Here is a 21039-nt window from a genome sequence, read left to right as displayed (position 1 = left end):
CAAGTTTCAACATAGCAATGTATGTTTTTTTGCTAAAAACTAACTTGATCCAAATGCTGCCTACGTTCTCTCACAAACTAGAACTCAAAATTCTTAGTAGGCCAAATTATGAAATTGTAATTTAATATAATATTCTCCTAATTAGTGAATGAAATAAAAAGAAAATCAAACAACCAATCTTTCTAGATTATCCCATATTTTTCCAAATTGTTTGTTCAATCAAACCATTAACTAAATTGATTAGCCAGTTTTGTTCCAAATTTCCATACCAACAACAAGTCATGAGAATATATATATATATATATGAATACAAAGAAAATATAAATTAAGCTTATGAAGACGTAATCGTTCATCATTTACATCTTACATACATACATAACTCTTAATAAAAATAAAAAACAAGTAAATAATGAACACTGTATATTGTCTGCCTTTAAAACAAAAAAACAAAAAAAAACCTAATTAAACAAAGAACTGATGACTATGCATTACTAAGAAAGTAGATTATTAATCTTTAATCTGTTTAAAATAAACATTTATTTTATTCCTCCATCCTCATTAGTACCTCAAATCTTTTAACTCACTTGACTATTACACACTACAACAACAACCCCAACATTTTTTTTTTAATATTCTTAATAGTAATTATTTTCTTCCTACTTTCTCATTTCTCTTTGCTTGCTTCTGAAGGTATAACAAAAGATGAGCCATCACCATGAACAACCAAATTCTGAATTAACTCATGAGGTGAGCTTTGGCTCTCAACATTATATGAAATGAAAGGATTAGGATTATAATAATCGACGAAATTCGTTGTTTTAAGGACAGGGTTAATAATAATATTGTTGCTGTGGTCAAGTGGTTTTTTTATGGTTAATGATCCACATTGTCTAGGTTGTGTTTGGTAGAAAACTTTTGAAACAACTAATTCTCCATCTTTTTCTTCTTCATTTTCACCTAAGTGATATTGGTGCATTACCCAATTTGTTTTCTCAGGCTTTCTTTGCCTACCATAATTTGTATAAAGTACCAAAATTTTCTTGTAACCTTTGAGAACTCCACTTATGTAAACTGGCCTTGTTTTACCTGTCTTGTGCCATCTTGTTTCACCACCATCAATTTCAGTGTGTACCTTTCGACGTTTTCTAGTCCCCGTCGTGTATGCTTTTGATGGACGATGAAAGAAATGACGCACTTGACCATCCTTGCTCACTCCTGCATGCATGCAGTAGCGTATTCAGAATTTTAAGTGAACTATATCCTTTGATCACCCCTAGGAATGAAATGTTTTGTAAGAAAATGACAACTTTTCAGTAGTTAAAAGTAGCCAATCATAGGCAGTATGAAATGTTTATTTGTATTTTTTCCTCTTCATCTTTTCAATAATAAGTAAAGTAACACATGAATAATGTGTATATGTGTGTCATATACTCTTGTTACAATAACAAGGAAAGAATTTACGTGATCCATGACAAATGGCATAGCATATAATAAGCATCAAAATATGATATTCCGTCCATTTAATTTGATATTTTCACAAAATCTATAACAAACTTTCTATAAGGTTAGCAACTATTCAATGGAATAATTAAGGTGCGAGTAAATTATTTTTGAGTGCCACTATTATAAAAAGAAATCTATAACAATCTTTCTAAGAGGCAATAAGTATCCAATGAAATAGTTAAAGTGTAAGTATATTATTTTTGAACGTCATCATTATAAACAAATTAAAATCTTAACTTTTTAAGAGGTAGCAAATACTCTCAATATAATAGTCAAGGTACAAATAAACTGTTTTATTAACGCAACCATTATAAACAAAAATCTATAACAAGCTTTTTAAGAGGTACGAAGTAGTGTACTGAATGGAATAGTTAAGGTGTAATAATTTAACTATTTTTGAACACCATCATTATAAACAAATTAAAATCTAAAATCTTAAAAGGTAGAAAATACTCAATTGAATAATCAAGGTAAAAGTAAATTGTTTCTTAACACAACCATTATAAACAAAAATCTATATGAAAAACAATATTCTAAAAGGTATATAAAATGTACTCAATGAAATAGTTGGAGTGTTAGTATACACTATTTTTTAATAAATGCCACCATTATAAACTACTAATTTTTAGACACCACCATTAAAAAAAAAGTATAACAAACTTCTCACACTACTAAAAATAATAGTTTTTCCATTGCTAATCACTGAAAAATTATATAACATGATTTTTTCACTCGTTTTTCAACAAAGCAGCTCAATGAAAAAAGACATGATGGAAAACAGATTCTCACTTAAATATTGAAAAACTTTCAAATTTTGCCGTGTAAAAACACTAATATTTTTTTTGCTCTCCAATTCAATCAAATTATTTATAAAAAATATTTATTGAACATTTTCTAGTGGAAAATTTTATAGAAAAATGCAGTAACTTTTTAAATAGTGATAGTTAGTATGCTGCATAAGGTACACTCCATTGACATTGGTATCTTGAATAACTTTTTACCAAATAGGTAACTTAGTTCCCTTAACCAAGTATTTTCCACTTTTGGATATTTGAAGAAAGAGTGAAATTCTCAATCCAGTTGGCAGTTGGCACCTTCAACAACTAGCCACTAAAGGCTATTTTGTTAGTAACAACTTCTCAAACCAAGTGACTAAAAGGCCATCAATTTATAGAATAAAAAGCCACAAAATGAGGAAAAAGGAAATAACTCATTAACAGAATTTCATGGCTTGAAATTTCCAAGAAATGAATAAAACAAATTTAGAATAATACAAATACTATAAGCAATTATTAACTTTTACCACTAACTTGTCTCACTTGGGAAATTTCCTAAACTATAAAATAATACTGTAACAAATTGTGACATATATAAAAGAATTATCCCCATAGGTTGAAGATTTTTCACGAAAACAAAAATCAAGAAAAAAGAAAGATTATTAATAGTAGTAAATAATTTTTTAGAAAATTTGCCTACCAAAATTAGAAAAATTCTAATTTTATATAATGCTAATTGCTAAGTGTGACCCACTCTAATAACAAATCCGAATATAAATCCTGGAAGGAATAAAATCTGGACAAGAAAACATCATGAATCTTCTTAGACTACTTCCTCTTTTTTGTTTTTGTGAATGTAGAAACATTGTCTTTTATCTTAAACTCCGCCAGCGTGAGCTTGTTTACATTGCTAGTCCTCAATTCAGGTAAAGTGAGCGTTATAGTTTCAGCATTACGACAAAATTATATAAAATATATAGCTGATTTGGACATTTTAACCAAAACGAATTCTATTTCGATTGTTACCTTCTTCATTACTATGTTCTCATACACAAGAATATATATATCCTGGTTATGGATAGTTGTGGTAGGCTAATAACCAGTGTAAGGTAATTAAATACATATTGTTTTTATAATGTATTGTATTGTATTGCATTATATTATATTGTATTGTATTTCATCCTTGCGTAATGTTACACGTTAATAGTTTGAAAGATAAACCCACAAAGAAAATAGTGTATAGGCTAGGTAAATCTACTATAGGTAAATGAATAAAATAAGATTATTGAAAATTAAAGTAAAGACATAATGGTAAAAAAAAAAGAAAGGCAACTACCCGATCAACCAAACCAGTCCTTTCATAAAATGTAACTTTTCGTTATTACCCAACACTCAATTTAACGATATATACGACACAACAAAATTGAAGTAACAATCAAAATAGACACATGTATTTCTATTAACAAAACAAAATAATATAGGTAACAAACATCCAAACAAGCAGTTAATTATTTATGATTTATATTGATGTAAATATATATTATTTAAGAATATTTATGAAAAAAATTACCTGGTAATTTCTGTGGATGAGTGTAGCAAATACCATTTTGTCCATCAATGGTCAAAATGAAATCATCAATAAGGGGATGAATTTTATGGGTATCTGAAAGGACTTTTGCTTCTAAATGTTCAAGTATCTCTCCATCTGATGGATCAAACTTCACTCCAGCTGGTAGACTAGGCAAATCATGTAGTATTCCCCTCTATTTTCATTACACACCCAAAATTAATTCATTCGTCTCAATTTATGTGACACAGTTTACAAATTTGAATCTCGAAATTCTAACTGAGACATAAGGAATAAGTAGTATTAAATACCTGATGTTGAAGCTGTATGTTGTGTCCACATGAAGGACAAGTTATGAATCTAGTTTTTGAAGTGATCATAATAACATTATTTTCCTGATCTGATGATGATATTATTGGGAAAGCTGTTGATTGACTGCACCATGCCATATTTCTACTAACATCGATCCCTAATTTAATTTGATTGATTTCTATAAAAACAGAAAGAAAACTGTAAAGACGACGATAACATATTCAGTGAAATTTACCAGTGTAAAGATCGAGACAATAAATAATTAATTAGATGAGGAGAATATTTAAATTAAAAAGCATGTTTTTGAAGTGATGAGAAAGAATTGAGTTCTCTCTTACTCTTTTTTTTGTAGTTTCTAATTCTCTTCTGTTTAGATGAAAATGGAGTACTGTTTTTGTGCTGCTGTGTTGAAACCAGTAAAAAGAGAGAGAGAAAAGAAAAGAGGAAGGGGAAGAAAAAGGGTCAGATTTTTGTGTGAAAGGAACAAGCTTGGAATTAATATTGTTTTTAATTTCTAGAGATGAGAAGAAAAAATGAAAAAAGAAAATTAGTTGCTTGGACGTCAAGTTTAGTTATCTTAATGTGTGTATATACACATGTATCAAAATAAATACAAACTTTCTCTGTTTTAATTTATTTGTCCTGTTATTTGACTTGATATGAAATTAAGAAAGTAAGGTTTTTAAATCTTATGATATTAAATTAAAGGTATGTCAAATGAATCAAGATATTCTATAATTTTTCTATCTCAAACACCTCATGTGGAAAGTTAAAATTAAAACAGAGAAAAAACTTTCAAGTCAGCTTTTCATACTATTCCATGCAGAGGCGGACTCACCGTATAAGGTGGGGTGCACGTGCACCCGTTAACTTCGAAATAAATCATGTATATATATATGTATGTATGTATGTATATCTTTATTGAGAAACTGATAGAAATTATGATATAATTAACAGTGCACCTATGAAGAACATAAGAGTGATGTTGTGCTACTGGTACAAGCCAAAGGATCCAGAAAGTATTGATAGAGAGCGTTTTACCTCTCAACGCAAATTTAAATTTAGTCAGATTCTAATTATGCAGGTTTATCTTAGAGCTCATGTATGAGCTAAAGTAATATTGATGCACCCGAAGTCTTCAATTCTTGAATTCGCCTCTGATTCCATGATTCTTAATCTATATTTATAATTTACCCATAACTATAAAAGACAGTATTGATAGAGAGCGCTTTACCTCTCAACGCGAATTTAAATTTAGTCAGATTCTAATTATGCAAGTACGTACACAACACCGGATGAAAAAAATTCGACCCTTACTTTACTAAAAATAAAGGGTTTATTTACTTGACCTAATGAAATGAAATATGAGTATAATAAGTCTAGTAGAGTGTAGAAGGGGGCAAAGAGAAATTCTTGTGTAGGACATTTCACCTCTTTTAGGTTCATCACTCTAACAAGAAGAAAGAGATGGAGGGATATAATTAGCTGCAGTGTCAACCTAGAGTATTCTTAAAGCTATATATATATATAAGATAGATTGGTAATTGAAGGTTTGGTATATATATACGTACGTACCAACAAATGTGAAAGTAACAAACGCTGAATTACAACCTAACTTATCTTGTATTTTTACACTCTTTCTTTTCTTTGCGTAATCGAGTGATATGATGAATAATGAATGTGATTCATCCACCCTTAATCATAATTATTAATTTCAAACTTTAAAAATGCTAAGTTTTCTATTAGTTAGTACTTTCGATCGTCTGCCCTTTTAATGAGCTCTATGCAAAACGATTTCAAATAAACCGAGCCAATTTGTATTGATAGTATTATATTTGATGTATATCTCTGCATAGTCACTATATTGAACTTATTGTTCATGGTCTTTGATTCTCTGAGTATATTTGATTCGACCATTTTCCAATAAGGTAGAATCCAAGATATTAGTTAGAATCCAAGATAAGAATTTATTGGATTTTTGGTTGAAATTTTTGAAAGAGGCGGAATAGGTATAACTTTTTACTCAAAAGTCGAACTGATGAAGCAGTTCATTTTGGCGAAAACTAGATTCATAGAACTTTGTTTTGATAACGACAATAGAAAAATTGTAACCTTTTTCACATTATAAGAAGTTGTAGCAGCCGACACGTTAAGGGTTTATTGGATATTAGTATTTTGTAGGTCGTTGTCTAATCGAAATGGTAGTCATTAAATAATTATGAAACTGAAACTTATCAGAGAAGCTACGCAATATGAAGCTTTATGAGGAAGCTTTGGTTTTTAGGGTTTTACTTTAACGTATGGACAGAGTTTTTTTGCCAGGATATATATAATATTATAAGCCATAAATAATTCAATCGATTTTTCTTGTATACTTTATTACAAAGATCAAGAACTTTACTTGTAATTTTAATTTGATCAATTATTATAACATTTCTTTGGGTTAATTTTTTAAGTTAAATAAAATTTGATTAATTTAATATTTAAATTTAAAATTTAGATATTCGAAGACTATATGAAAAATACTTTAAGTTGCACTCCTTAAAACATCATAAACTATTAGTCAAAGTTTATTTAATTTGACGGAAAAAAACACACTATATATAGTCCCTATTGTAATTAGAGATATGGTCAAAATAACATTGATTTTTTTATTAAAAAAAATTGCCCTTGACTAACTTGCACCTTCAATTGAACTTTTAAGCTTGACCTTTGTTCCTTTTTGAGGAATTTTAATGACTTAATATCATCTTTGGAACTTCCCCTCGCATTGATTGTTAATCCATGTGTATTAGTGTTTGTATTATAGAAAGTCGAATATATCGATAATTTTTTTTAAATTGCACTAAATTTTATTTAGCTATTTGAAGTATTAATATATTTTTAATTGAATATTTGAACACATGATAAATAATTTCTATTATATATTTTTGGTACATATTTCGGAAAATTTTCTTTATAATAAATAAGTTAATCACACAAACCACGACATCCTCTTTAATTATACACATCATCAACAAGGGGAACATATTTTCGGAACATGCATGATTTTCTGCAAATTATTCATAAGGTTGATTTGCGTAATTAAAGAAGTTGACATATTTTAACTTATTATCTTATCTACGTAATAGGTGTTTGAGAACACATACACCAATTTTTCAAATTTTTGAATAAAAAATGCAATAACATCTTATCACTATTTCAAATGCTCAATGAAAGCATGTTATAACAGAAGTATTTAAATAAATAAAAAAATTCAGTGGGCTTTGAATGAGTATGTACAGTTGGCCCATATCTCACACCTGAAAAGGGCTTTGACCCGTTTGGATACCAAATCATCAAATGAAATTAGAGTAAAAGCTTTGAACGGCTGCGGCGGCAGTTACAGGGAAATCAAAGCCCCTTCCTTGAAGACAATTTTCTCCATAACAAGGTTTTTTGGTATCAAGAGGTAAGTTAAATCTCCAAAACTAATTTGTGCTTGCTATATTGATGTTTTATTAATATGATTTGCAAATTTATCTGTTGTGATTTTGTCAATTCAATCATTCTTTACAAATATGTAAGCAGCAAGGAATAGAACACTTCAATTTAAAACTACCCCCAATCTTAGGAGTTGGTATAGTGTGTAAACAATCAATTAGAAAAAAAATAATCTGGTCGCTATTGACGTTTTGGTACTAGAATCAAACTTTTAGGGACTATTTTTCGTTGTTAATGCCTGGTTCTTTTGTAGTAAAACCAAAAATCTAGCTTATGAGCAGAAGATTGTCCAAGACCATAAAATGAGAGAAACAACCCATCTATGTACCAGTTACTTAGGCTTTGTCAATTGGAGCGTGAACAATATACCGTGAGGGTCCATCATTATGATACACTATAATAGGGAGGGATGGATCTTGCTCTGATAGCATGTTAAGAAATGGACCTTGGACCTAACTCAACTCCAAAGCTAGCTCATGACGGGGATTGTCCAAGACCATATAATGAAATAGATAAACAATCTATCCATCTAACTAGGAAGGAGAAGACACTGAGATAACAAATCAGTGAGGAGGGCTTTGTCCGAGTTGGAGCTCCATGTCAGCAACAATATAAATTTTTAAAGCTGGTTTTATCCGAGGTGGATCTCCGTTAGTGGGGAGGGGCTTAAGTGCTACACTTGGCTAACGGCAAGGGCAATTTTGGTCCAAAAACAAAATGGACAACAAAATTGTGTTATTTCAGTAGTTCAGAGATATTTTTTACCCTTTTCCCAATACTCAATGATTATAATAGATAGAAGGCCCTGATGAGGCGTAAAAACTAATTGTCCAAAAAAAAAAACTAATGAGGTTAAGAGACATTGTTATCAGAGATAAGTTTCTATATACCTTGATAAATGAAAGACTTGAACGTGTGATTTTAAATAGAAATCATGATATACGAAGTATTGATTACAAAGTGAAATGCAAAAAGAAAATAACGATAGTGATATTCTGAAAGATAACGGAACCACTCTGACATACAATTTATTTCATTTGAGAGAAATAGGATTTGCCTATGAATTTGTGATGGTTGACACACCAAATTTAAAGTTTGATCCTCTTAGCTTTTCTTTTGTGATATGATCCATTCTTTCTATCATGTTATCTGTTAGATGATTCTTCCAATCTCCAGGCTTACCCTTCCTGAAATAGGCGCTGTTATCTATCTGCAAAGAGGATATTGGCCGATCCTGCCCATTCTTAATCACCTCCAAATTGCTCAAGTTGTCAAAACTACATAATTTGAAAATCCTTTCTGGTAACCCTTCTCCCTCTTCGTCCCTTGAAAATGGTTTTCCCATGAACTCAGCCAATTTTCTCACGTAGAACAATGTGTCTTTTGTTAATTCTTCATATTTGAGAAACAATAGTGATTCTGGCTTGTCTAAACTTTGTTTCCAGTACCCCAAAACATGATCCCAGTACGGTCCCCACATTGTTTTCCCTTCACAGAACAACTCGAACCCTTCCTCAAAGGAAATTAACAATTCTGTTGTTTCATCCAACTCTCCTTGCTGCAGCCATGTAAATCTTTGCATGAAATGCCAAAGAGAAATGAAAGTGTCCTTGGGTTCCCTGCACAAGTAAATCATCTTTGTACTGTCCAGGGACTGGACAGATTTGGGTAAAGCATCAAATGGTATATGTGTGGCTATAAGAAAAATATTTTGAGCCTTCATATCGGAAGAATGTTTTGGAGAATCAAATTCCAAGGAAGGGATGAGAACATGAGAAAGATTAGTGAGCAAAGGGTTGTTTTCCATATTAAAATGATCTCTGGTTACAATCGCGTAACACAGAGCTTTGAGCCATGTGCAACCAGTTTTAGGAGCACTACAAATGTATATATCGTTCCAAGAAGACTTAAAGTTTTCTTGTGCTGAAATGATAGCTTGAAGCATTGGAAACGGATACCAAAAGCCTTGGTACTGATACAAATCCATGAAATCATTAGACCCTTTTTCCTTTGGAAGCGTTGATATAAGCTTCTTGAATTTAGAGCTCGCTTCTTCTTCTTCTTCGGCAACATAAGAGAGGTTTATGGTCATGTTATTGATGGGGGAAGAATCCATGAAGGTTTAATTCAACCAAATACTGGCTAGCTTATGAGAGAATGAAGAGAAGATAGTAGATGGATCATGGATTGGGTTGTGAGAGGTTCTCTTTTTCCTTTAAAAAATAATTATTTGACTTTATACTTACTATTTTACTCGCAATGGCATGCTCATATATGCTATATATGATATATTTAATCCTGCAAGTGTTAGGCCGTCTCAACAAGATTGAACATGCCATTACTAGTCCTCCACATGGTCTTAGATATTTCTTTATTCTTTGAGATTTTTCTTGTTTTGCTTATGTTAACAAAAGCAATATCATATCCAGGATTTGAACTGATCAAAACCTTTGATTTTTGAACTGATCAAAACCTTTGATTAAAGATGAAGAAATAGTTACCACCGTCTTCCACAACCTTTGTTGATGAGATTCTACCTTAGTTATCACTTGACGAGTGATTCAATTCCACTATTAATTTTATAGCATCTACTCTGTCAGTTACATAGCCAGCACATGTTATTGCAATAAGTATTTCCTTCGTTATTTTTGGGTGATCTGTTTTATGGCTACTGCACATGTTATTTTTTTTTTAGTTATATGATTTTTTCATTGGAGATCGATAAAATATTGTATATTATTCAACTTATACAATTGATCATAAGAAATTATTTCTTTACATTTTTCTTCGTTATTCATCAGAATGCATGTATCTCTGAAGCTCTATTTCCACTTAGAACAAACAATTAAATTTTTATTCACTTATAAATATCCATCTTAGGGTGAGGACAGGCACATGAAGTAGGCGTTTGGTCATTCGATACCATATCATGTTATGGAATTAGCGTTTGGACATGCGATTTCACACTGATTCCATCTCATGATTTCATATTTTGAGATGAAATATTATATTCTCCAAAAATCATGATATGGGAATTCCATATCATGATTTGAGATTTTTTAAATACAAAAGTTAATCCATAAGTTTATATTTTGTTAAAACAACCCCACATTATATCTAAACATTTATTTTGTATGTACATAAAATTAATAATCATATCATTACATTTAAAAATTTATTATTCTCACTAACATAAAATTTATTATTACTTTAAATTTGGTGAATATAAATGATAAAGTAGGAATTGATTTGGTGAATATAAATAAGAACGGAGGGAGTGATACTTTTTTGGTTTTTCATAAGGCGGGATGACCTGGGAGAAGTTGGACCCTCCTACTCACCATTTTATCAACTGAACCCTTAAACTCGTTGAAACACAATATTTTAAACCCCTTTTTTGACTTGTCATCCTATATAGCATTTTTGTCCAAAGTGCGTGTCATGCACATATTTTAGACGTGTGAGGGGTTCTGAAAAGGCAATGACATACACTTTTGACCTTTATAACAATCATCTTCTTCCCCAATTATTTCAACACCATTATTGATCAAATTTTGATTTTCTTATAAACTTTCACTCTATTTTTCTTCTCCAATATTCTCCCTCCACAAAACCTTCTTCTTCTACTTAATCTTCTTATCAAGCCCATAAATTTCAGTATATATATAAATCTCTCTTCAATTTCATCAAACACCAAGAAAAGAAAAGAAAAATGATTATTTTTTTTGCAATTTCATCAAACAGCTGAACAAAAATTTATCATTCTCCATTTTCATTAAACACACAAAAAAGGATTTAAGCTTTTTAAAATTGTATTAAACACCCTAAAAAATAAAAATCTCCGATCTCACTATAAACATCCAGAAAAGAATTGAATTTTTTTCAATTTCATCAAACACTCAAAAAAAGAAAAACTCTCCAAAATTAAAGATCACACGATAATTACTATAAAATTGTTAAATTCTAAAATCTAGCATACGCAAGAATTGAAGGCGATTGAGTGATTTCATTAATACCCATTACACTAAACAAAAAGTAAAGATTCTTACACTCCCTTAAAACTAACTATTGCACTAATATACAGATCCAAATCTAAAAACAATGAATTAGAATATAGAATTAATAAAAATCATGAAAAAATATTTAAAAAGCAAATTGAGTTGCAATCAAACTATGAATCTTTAATCAAATGAAAGTTTCACTCTAACTATCTAGTAACAAGCTCTTTCAATCATAGTTTTACCACCAAAAATACACATGAAAATAGAGGATTCATAAGTTAACCACTAACCGGATTCTTCATATTCATTCACAGACAGTGACGAATCCAGAATTTTCGTTCAGGGGGTTCGAAAAATATAAGTATAAACGTGTAAATAAGCCTTTAGAAATGGAAACCTTGAATTCTTTTGGGTTTAAAACCAAACTTTTAACATATTTTTTAAAGTAAAAAAAAAAAACTATAAAAAACTTGAAAAACAGAACTGAAAATTAAAAAGAAAACTGAAACTGAAAAAGAAAAAAATAAAGTGCTATCACTGGGATTCGATCCAGTGATGTACAACTTAATTTCAGGGGTATTTGCCACTGCGCCATCAGTTTCTCTTTGTTATTGAGAGGGTTCAAAATATATATATATATATATCTACAGAAATATAGAAAATTTACCTTATATATACCGTGTAATTTTTGCCAAGGGGGTTCGGGTGAACCCCCTGGATACCACGTGGGTCCGCCCCTGTTCACAGATGCAAAGGAAAGAGAAAAGTTAGATTAAAAAAAAATGTACCAACACCTTTCTTGTTTCAACAAAGAGCTGAACTGGAATAGGGATTTTTAGACTTTTAACATATAATTTTCTATGTGGCATTTTTTAATGACGTGGAAATTAATGTGTATTTAGTTGTATTACACACACCAATGAGTCATCCATATAAGGGTTTAAAATGTCATGTTTCAATGAGTTTAAGGGTTTAGTTGGTAAAATGGTGAGTAGGAGGGTCCAACTGACAAACGGGGCCAAGTACAGGGGTCTCCTAGGTCATTCCGCCTTTTCATAATAAGAAAAACTTCTCTTTCGGCTACATATGAAAATGTTTAAAGCAATTTAATATGAAAAAGGACAAAAATGGTGATGTATGTTTGATAATCACTACTTCCAATATGTTTGATTTTAGCACGAAATTAATGCACTAAAAATGTGTAATTGCACACAAGTGAAACAAGGCATGAACCATTATGATAATTGACACACAAGTGAAAATTGTCATAACTTGTCCATTGTCACATAATTATTTGTGAGAATACCAAATGAGTGATGAAATATTTATGGTCTATGAGCATGAAAATATAGTTGCTAATGATATTGACCAACAAATGACTCAAAGTAAAAATGTTGGTTCGTCTTCTCGGTCATATGATCGAAAAATGCAAGTTCAACGTGAGGAAATTGTCCGTACTATGTGCAGAATTATATTAAAGACTAGTACACTACAATCTATGTTCAATTTTTTTATTGAATTAAAGTTAGATGAAACAGTTACTTAAGTGGAAAATAAATAGTTTTGTAATAATTTATTATGCGATTTTATATTTTTTTGTTTATTTGGTAAGATTGAATAAACAATTGGGGTTATTTTAATAGTTTTACAACTTATGAGATTCTTATGTTTATGAGAAAATATACAATCCAAAAATACCATGCCGCATGTCCAAACAAAACTTCAATTTCATCTCATGATTTCATATTTTGATATCATATCATGACTCCATATCACGATTTTATATCGCATGGCCAAACGGGGCCGAAATGAGATGGAGAGAACAAATAAGAATCGTACTATGTAGCTAGGCAAAATTTATGTTATCCCTTTGATTCGATCCGTTTCAAATGAGTTGGTTATCCAATCATACAAAAGTGAATTAACCAGTCTACTAATTGCACTTTCTTTAAAATAGGTAAAGGTCTAGATACTTCAAAAAGAAAGATGAGTTATTTTTCTTTGATTTAAGAAAGATGGCTTCCATATGTAAATAAAGGAAAAAATAATTGTAACTTTCTCAAATTCGAAAATTATTTTTCAAAACTTTTCTTAAACGGATTCAGACTTGAGATCTGACTTGTGATATATAGACTCGATTCAAGACCACTCATTTTTTTAAAAAGAAATGTATCTTTTAGGAAAATATAGAATCTTGCAACTTAGACGTACTTATTTCTTTACCTAATAAGAAGTAATGGATAATATGGGTGTAATATCATTCATTTTTATTCATATCAAATATGAATTGGGTCGAATATTTTGTCTATTTAACTTAACACAAGTGATGAATGGAGCAGTAATGAGGAGAAGAAAGAACAATCATTGAAAGTTTTGGTGTTGACGTGATATTAAAGAAAGTTAGGGTGTTGAAGCATTAATGAGGAAGAATTAAAGAGCCACCAAAAATACTGAGGAAATTATAAAAGCTGAAAATGAAAGGATATTGAGAAAATGGGCCACCGGGAGTCAGTATTAAAGCCCGAGTAAGTACTGACAAATGTACAGAGTGGGGTCAAAGGCCCACAAAGAAACTGGATTTATAATTTGGGCCTGTTATGTGTACACGTGCATGGGCCTATCAAAATCTTACTATTGGGAAAGCAACCGGGTCATTTGCACTTTTGCCCCTAACTTTTTTGCGAGCATAAATTTGAGTATTTTTTTATCATAATATCTCACAAAGTTATGCCCCGCGCCATTAAAGAATATAGGATTAATTATAGAAATCTCACATTTTAGTTTACTTATTACCATTATTCCCAATAAGTTTTACAAATCTCCAAAGTCCCTCATTTTCACGCATCAGATTAGTATATCATATATAAAATGTAATGTATCTTACTTAACGATTAATGTATCTTGCGCATCAGATTAATGTATCAGCGCTTATATTATTGTATCCGTTTGAGGGATTTCTGTAATTATAAACTTTTAAGGGATAGATTGTAATTTTGCCTTAAAAGTATGTGATTTATGTAAATTTGCCCAAGAATATTATGTCCATTGAGGATAAGTTTGATTTTTAAGGGCAAAAATTAGAGAAAAATTACTTTTTACACGATAAAGTGTTTATAGATGTTAACTTTATGTATATTAGTAAAATGGAGTGCATTTAATAATAAGGAATTGGGAATTTATTTCTCAACTAAATCTACTATCAACTTTGCTCTAAATCCTATTTCTTTCTCTCGTTTTTACTCTTTTTCAATGAGACAAGAGGGTTATCTCACGTACATTGAATTGAATGATAATGAATTGGGAATTTTTTTTTCCAACCACCCTGCCCTTCACCAAAGACAAACTTATTGGATAAAACTCAACTACCATTTCATAAGTTCATATCATCCATTTTACCCTTAATTCTTCTCCATTTATTTTTCTTATTAATAAAAGATATCTCCCTTTAAATATATTTAGGAATTAAGATCTTGACGCGTTTATAAAATGAAGAAAAGAAAATATCTTTTTCAGATTTTTTTATTGTAAAAACGAGAATCTTTTTATAAAAGGGAAAAGGGTTCGAAATATATTCAAACTTTGACTGAAATTGTTATAACAATTTCAAACTTTGGACATGTTCTATTATCCCATGCACTATTTAATAGTGTATTTTAAAGATATATAGGGTAATAGTTCCTGCCCAAAGTTTGGAATTGTTACACCAATTTCGATCAAAGTTCAGATATATTTCAGACATTTTTCCCTTTATAAAAAGGACATAAAATTATATCGCATTCTAGGTCACTTTCCTCCCCATGAAAATAAGACTTATTCAGTATATTTATACCAATTTATTGTGAAGTTCCAAAGTTTACCTACCTCATATTATTTATTGTATGCTTCCATTTTAAAGGGTGTGAGGTGTCAAATAGTGACCACCCAGAAGAATTGTTGTATAATTAGTTAGAAATAGGAAAGATAATTAGTTACTTATCCACATGGGAAACAAATTAAGTACAACAAATATGAATAGAAGGAATTGTTGTTCCAACTACCATGTCCTTATTCAATGAACAAAACTATTGGATAATCCCTCTAAAGTAATTTCAAGTTAAGTTTTTAGGAGTCGTTTGATAGTTGGTTAGAGTCATGCATGTATTATTAATGTAGAATTTAATTATAAATAAACATATGCATTACTAGTTATGTATGTATTATCCTTCATAAAATAATACGTACATAAATTTCCTCGTTGTATTATTTATTTATATGGATTTCTTTATCAACCAAGTGTTGTATTGATTTTATACCTAAAAAGCTTATATTCTATCTAAATTTCTTTCTTTTTTAAAAAAAAATACATATTTTTCTTCAAAACTAATAATTTACATAACTAATATCAGTACCAAACCATCCTAGATGTTTCCCTAAATACAACCTTTTTGTCTATCTTTTCAGTGTAAAGAGTAATAGGTATATACCTAATGTTTTATTTGAATTTTGAACAGTCCAGATTTGATAAAGTTGATCCAATATCTAAATTATTCTTTTCATTTTCTTAATCCCAATATTTAAAATATTATAAATCAAGTAAAAAAAACAAGCACACGTGCAAGAAGTCTCAGATGTGGGCTACCAAATGGCTAGTGTCCTTGTGGATATGCAGTGGATTGTCCTCTTCCCTTAGCTATATTTCTGGTGAACTGTTTCAGATGTATTTGAGCTAAGGGACCCCATTACACTTAATGTGAAACAGAGCCATAAATAACTCACCAAACTATACTACTTCCTAATTATTGGCTTCACATTCTCTTACACAGTTACAAATTTCAAAAATACTACAGTAACATCTTTCAACAATTAAGCCTAGAGGAAGCTGAAATATTCCCCTTCTTTTGCTAGTTACTTCTCCCTCCATTTCCATTTGATTGCCTGGTTTTGATTTGATACAAGAGTATTAAGAAAATAACTGGTTTTTAAAGTTGAAACTAAAGAGTTGACGTAAAAGGAAATTTTTAAAATGGATTATAGATGGAAGTAAGACAAACGAATGGAAACGGAGAGTTTAAAAGCAGTAGTTCAATTGTAACAACTAACTTTAAAATTTGCTTGATTAGACTCAAAAGAATAAATAAAAATCACTGTCAAGGAAATAGAGTATAGGTAGCACATTTAAGATCTTTTAGTGCCAGATAGTAAAATACTTACTGCAATAACTTTTGGTAGTTGGATGGGATTTTTACAATGAAAAACAAGATTCTTCCAACTCCATTTTTTTTTCCTAATATTCTTTTGTTCTCACCTTTTTTTCATTTAACTTCAATTCTTTCAACCCAAACATCTAGTGGGAAAGAATTGAGTAGTTAGCAGATGAACAAAGAAGTTAATTGAGTCTCACTTTTAAAGGACAAAATTTGTTGAGACATTCTTAAGCTACACTTCCTTGATCTGATGCTTCTTCATAGTAATAGGGTGTCAACTTGCCATCCTTTGAGGCAGCCTTGGGCAAGTTCCCACCACCCACTTCTTGCAACATTTTAACGACTCGTCTCATCGAGGGTCGGTTAATTGGGAGAGGGCTAGTGCAGAGTAGGCCAATGTTTAGGGCCTTGCATATCTCCTCCTTGAAACAAGTATCAAGTTTAGGGTCAATTACATGATCTATGCCCTTTTGGTCCAATGTACTGCACACCCATTTCACCAGATCCTTTTCCCCGAACTCAGGATCCACAGGGCGTTTCCCCGTTACAAGCTCTAGGATGACCACACCGAAGCTGTATATATCACTCTTCTCATTCACCCGCAGTGTGTATGCATATTCTGGAATGCAAAAAAGAATTCAGTCAACTAAGTTGTTGCAAGGAAACAACACAACAAAGAATGACCACATGAAACCAAAAATATGGGTGGGTGGTTATTAAACTTAGCAGCCGCCCACAATATAGCTAGCTGTTAAGATTTCAAACATCATAAGTGGAAAGCTAAGTATATCTTTTTCTACAGTCCTAATACAGTCTTTTGTGCTCAAGAGCCGGAAACTCGTGGAGCCTACTTAACTGTTCACAAACTATGATCTAGAGCAATGGTACACTGTTACTGTATTAGGGGGTACTCCAGATATGAGCCAATTACTTAACAAATGTGGAATATCTAGGAAATATCGTAGTATATAGATCTAGCCTTCTACACAATAGGTGCCACATAGCTACAGTAATACTAGATCTCATTTTTGAAAGGCTACAGTAATCCATAAACTTACAGGCATAACAATTTGCTAGTAAAACTCAAAATGAACAAATTCAACACAAACTCATGAAACTGAAGCTGAAAAGTGAAAAAGTTAATCCACTAACCTGGAGCAATGTAACCACAAGACCCTGCAATAACAGACATGGACTTGATTGCCTTAGCATTGGCATCGACCGCCTTTGCAACACCGAAGTCAGCAACACGAGCTCCAAACTCACCATCCAGCAAGATGTTATTTGACTTAACATCTCTGTGAACGATAGGTGGAGCACAGTCATGATGCAAGTAAGAGAGTCCCTCAGCTGCATCCATGGCTATCTTAGATCTCATAGGCCAGTCTAGAAGGCCACTTTTGCTGCTGTGTAGCAAATCACCCAAACTTCCATTAGGCATATACTCATAGACCAGAAGTTTGCAATCCCTAGTTGTACAACAACACCATAGCTTAACAATGTTCTTGTGTCGAATCTTCCCCAACGTCTCAACCTCTGCTTCAAATCCATCTTCTTGAAAGCTACCTTTCTCGATATCACTACTCTCATCTACTATTTTCACACTTCTCAAAATCTTCTTCACCGCAACAGTGTCACCCTTGCTCAGAACCACCTTGTAAACCTTCCCAGAAGAGCCACTGCCAATTAAGTTGTCCTCATCAAGAGCATCCAAGATTTCATACTCGTTGAAACCCAATTTATGAAACGACATCAAAGTCCATTTAGACTTATCAATAGCCCTTTTAGCTTCCTTAAAATTCTTGTACTTCCAGTAGAACCAAGCAACCCCAATAACAAACACCAATCCAGCAAGGGTGAAGAGTAACCTCAATAACCAAACATAACCAGCAGTTTTACCTTCAGCTGTTCCTTCACACAAGCCCTCAATGTCTCCACATAAACCAGCATTCCCCAAAAAGCTACTCTTATACATTTCCTTTGCATAAACAGGGGGAATATCACCCGAAAGGTCATTATTCGACAAGTTCAGCTGATTGAGCTTCAAATTCTGCAACTCCACTGGGATTTTCCCTGAAAACTGGTTCCCTGATAGATCAAGATAATTCAAAACAGACAAGCTCCCAATCTCCTTGGGGATATCTCCAGAAAGATCATTGTTTGCCAAGTTCAATTCATTCAATTTCTTCAAAGAATGAATCCCACTTGGAAGCTTACCAGTTAACTCATTGTTGTGAAGATCCAGCCTTCCCAATTGTCCAAGAATCACCAGGCTTGCAGGTAAAGGCCCAGAAAACTGGTTATCATTGCCCACAAAATCAAGAAGATTTTCCAGAGAACCAATCTCCTCTGGGATGGAACCTGAAAATTTGTTCTTAGACAAAATCAAAGCTGATAAATTTGAAGCACCGGCTATAGTTTTCGCGATATCACCGGAGAGTGAATTGTCCATGAGCTCAAGCAGAGAAAGGTGTGGCAGACCCCAGAACCCCTCCGGAACATCACCGGATAACTGGTTGTGTGCCAATCTCACGCGCAGTAAGCTCCGGCATTCACTCAAACTCGCCGGAATTTCACCGGAAAGTAAGTTATTTATCATCAAAAGCTCCAACAACAACCCTTTCCCACACAAATTTTCCGGAATTTCACCAGAAAAATTGTTTTCTGACACATCAATCCACAACAAAGGTGAATTTTTTCCAAGATGTTTAGGTAAACTCCCATTAAAACGGTTGTGAAAAAGGCGCAACTCATACAAGTTTGGTGAAGTTGCAATGCCTTGTGGCAATTCACCAAACATCTGGTTCTCATAAAGATTGAGTGACTCAAGTGGCAGCTCACACAACTCCCTCGGAATCGTACCAGTTACCCGGTTCATCGAAACGTCGATTCGCCTCAACGCCGTCATTTTCGACCACCCATTCACCGGAAACTCCCCGGTAAACGAGTTGTTATACAGCTCAATTTGTTCAGCACTAGTCAGCTCAGTGAGCCAACTCGGAATCGGCCCATCCAAGTAGTTAACAGCTAGGTCCAAATCCACTATCTTCTTCAAGCTCCCCAATGTGTCAGGAACTTCCCCAATCAAATTACAGTCGGAAAGCCACAAAACCTCAAGATTCGTCAGATTCCCCAGCTCCGGCGGGATCCGACCCGTAGTAAACGGGTTGTACGACAGATTCAGCTGCTTCAACGTCGTAACGTTCCCGAGAAACGCCGGTATACTCCCGTCAAGCAAGTTTCCAACTAACCCAAGAACTTCAAGCTGCTGAAAAGAACCAAAACTCGCCGGAATATCTCCGGTAAAGTTATTACCCGACAAGTCAAGATATTTCAAGTTTGGGAGCTCAGATAAACTCGCCGGAAGTGTACCCACCAAGAAATTCTGCGCCAAATCAAGATGCTCCACTGCTTCACACCCAGATAAATCGTCAAGAAGAGTACTGTTCACAGAGTTGTTATACAACGAAATGTAACGAAGCTTCTTCAACCGACAAAGCAGAGTCGGAAAAGGACCAGCAACATTAGCATTAGAAAGGTCCAATGATGTAACAGTGCGAGTCAATTGGTCACATGAAACACCAAACCAGTTACATGGTGTATCATCATATTCATTCCAGTTTGAAAGAACATTATCAGGGTCATCAAATCCAAGCTTCACATTATGTAAATAAAGACCCTCTTGGTTAAGTGAGAAAATCAAAGTTGGGAGCAAAAGGGTAACCAAGATTTGAAGAAACATTATTGAAATTGAAGATTTCATTTTTTGGTTTTCTGGGGATCAAGAAAGAACAAAGAAGAAGAAGAAGAAAGACTGCAATTTTCTTTTTGGGAAAAGGGAGTAGTAAAAGCTGACTAAGACATGTTAGTATTAGTAAGTTATTTTTTCAGAGAGACATTTATAGTGAATTGGTTTTTTTTTTTTTTTCATATATTATCCTTTTTTTCAAATATTCTTTGAATGTGGAAATGATTGTGTGTGTTTTTTCCTTTTGTTATAGTTTTCCATGAGTACAAAAAAATTGCATAAAAATCTGGGTTTTATCTAAGGGGAAACACAACCATTTTTATATATGAGTAATGTTTATTTATTACTATCCATTCAAATACGTTAATTTATTTATTTTTTAAATTTATATTTTAAGATATATAATTTTTTTATTTTTAATGAAGAGTAAGGAAAGGAGAAATGAAAGAGGAAATTAGAAAGCGAG

At 32.2% G+C, this 21039-nt stretch overlaps 2 protein-coding genes and 1 long non-coding RNA gene across 4 annotated transcripts; 1 reads left to right on the top strand and 2 right to left on the bottom strand.

Moving 5' to 3' along the window:
• Positions 1 to 300: 300 nt before the first annotated feature.
• Positions 301 to 4633, bottom strand: LOC102580833 (NAC domain-containing protein 73). 2 transcript variants are annotated; one of them, XM_015303892.1, is made up of 4 exons: positions 4497 to 4633; positions 4158 to 4336; positions 3850 to 4042; positions 301 to 1215 (listed from the first exon to the last, which is right to left on the bottom strand). In XM_015303892.1, exons 2-4 carry the CDS (start codon positions 4293 to 4295, stop codon positions 665 to 667), a joined length of 882 nt encoding a protein of 293 aa, XP_015159378.1. In that variant the 5' UTR covers positions 4296 to 4336; positions 4497 to 4633; the 3' UTR covers positions 301 to 664. The 2 variants fall into 2 exon arrangements, with proteins under 2 accessions (XP_015159378.1, XP_006364309.1); XM_006364247.2 differs by having other exon boundaries at positions 4158 to 4327; positions 4499 to 4633.
• Positions 4634 to 7483: 2850 nt separating this feature from the next.
• LOC102580596 (uncharacterized) lies at positions 7484 to 10446 on the top strand. The gene is made up of 2 exons (XR_368670.2): positions 7484 to 7609; positions 10071 to 10446. It is a non-coding gene; the product is annotated as an uncharacterized lncRNA (long non-coding RNA).
• A 6322-nt stretch (positions 10447 to 16768) lies between these two features.
• LOC102580265 (receptor-like protein kinase HSL1) lies at positions 16769 to 20713 on the bottom strand. The gene is made up of 2 exons (XM_006364246.2): positions 17978 to 20713; positions 16769 to 17444 (listed from the first exon to the last, which is right to left on the bottom strand). Exons 1-2 carry the CDS (start codon positions 20586 to 20588, stop codon positions 17053 to 17055), a joined length of 3003 nt encoding a protein of 1000 aa, XP_006364308.2. The 5' UTR covers positions 20589 to 20713; the 3' UTR covers positions 16769 to 17052.
• Between the last annotated feature and the right edge of the window lie 326 nt (positions 20714 to 21039).

The sequence above is a fragment of the Solanum tuberosum genome, unplaced genomic scaffold (assembly GCF_000226075.1).
Source record: "Solanum tuberosum cultivar DM 1-3 516 R44 unplaced genomic scaffold, SolTub_3.0 scf00476, whole genome shotgun sequence".
Lineage (NCBI taxonomy): Eukaryota > Viridiplantae > Streptophyta > Magnoliopsida > Solanales > Solanaceae > Solanum > Solanum tuberosum.
The sequence above is the reverse complement of the archived record's forward strand: the minus strand, read 5'-3'. Positions and strand labels throughout refer to the sequence as shown.

What these genes read in the sequence shown, in the direction of transcription:
- LOC102580833 (XM_015303892.1), bottom strand. Translation starts at nt 4,295, where the DNA reads ATGGCATGGTGCAGTCAATCAACAGCTTTCCCAATAATATCATCATCA. An exon ending in ACATACAGCTTCAACATCAG is followed by an intron (nt 4,043 to 4,157) that starts GTATTTAATACT and finishes TAATGAAAATAG; the next exon opens with AGGGGAATACTACATGATTT. An exon ending in TCATCCACAGAAATTACCAG is followed by an intron (nt 1,216 to 3,849) that starts GTAATTTTTTTC and finishes GCATGCATGCAG; the next exon opens with GAGTGAGCAAGGATGGTCAA.
- LOC102580265 (XM_006364246.2), bottom strand. Translation starts at nt 20,588, where the DNA reads ATGAAATCTTCAATTTCAATAATGTTTCTTCAAATCTTGGTTACCCTT. An exon ending in TTGTGGTTACATTGCTCCAG is followed by an intron (nt 17,445 to 17,977) that starts GTTAGTGGATTA and finishes TTTGCATTCCAG; the next exon opens with AATATGCATACACACTGCGG.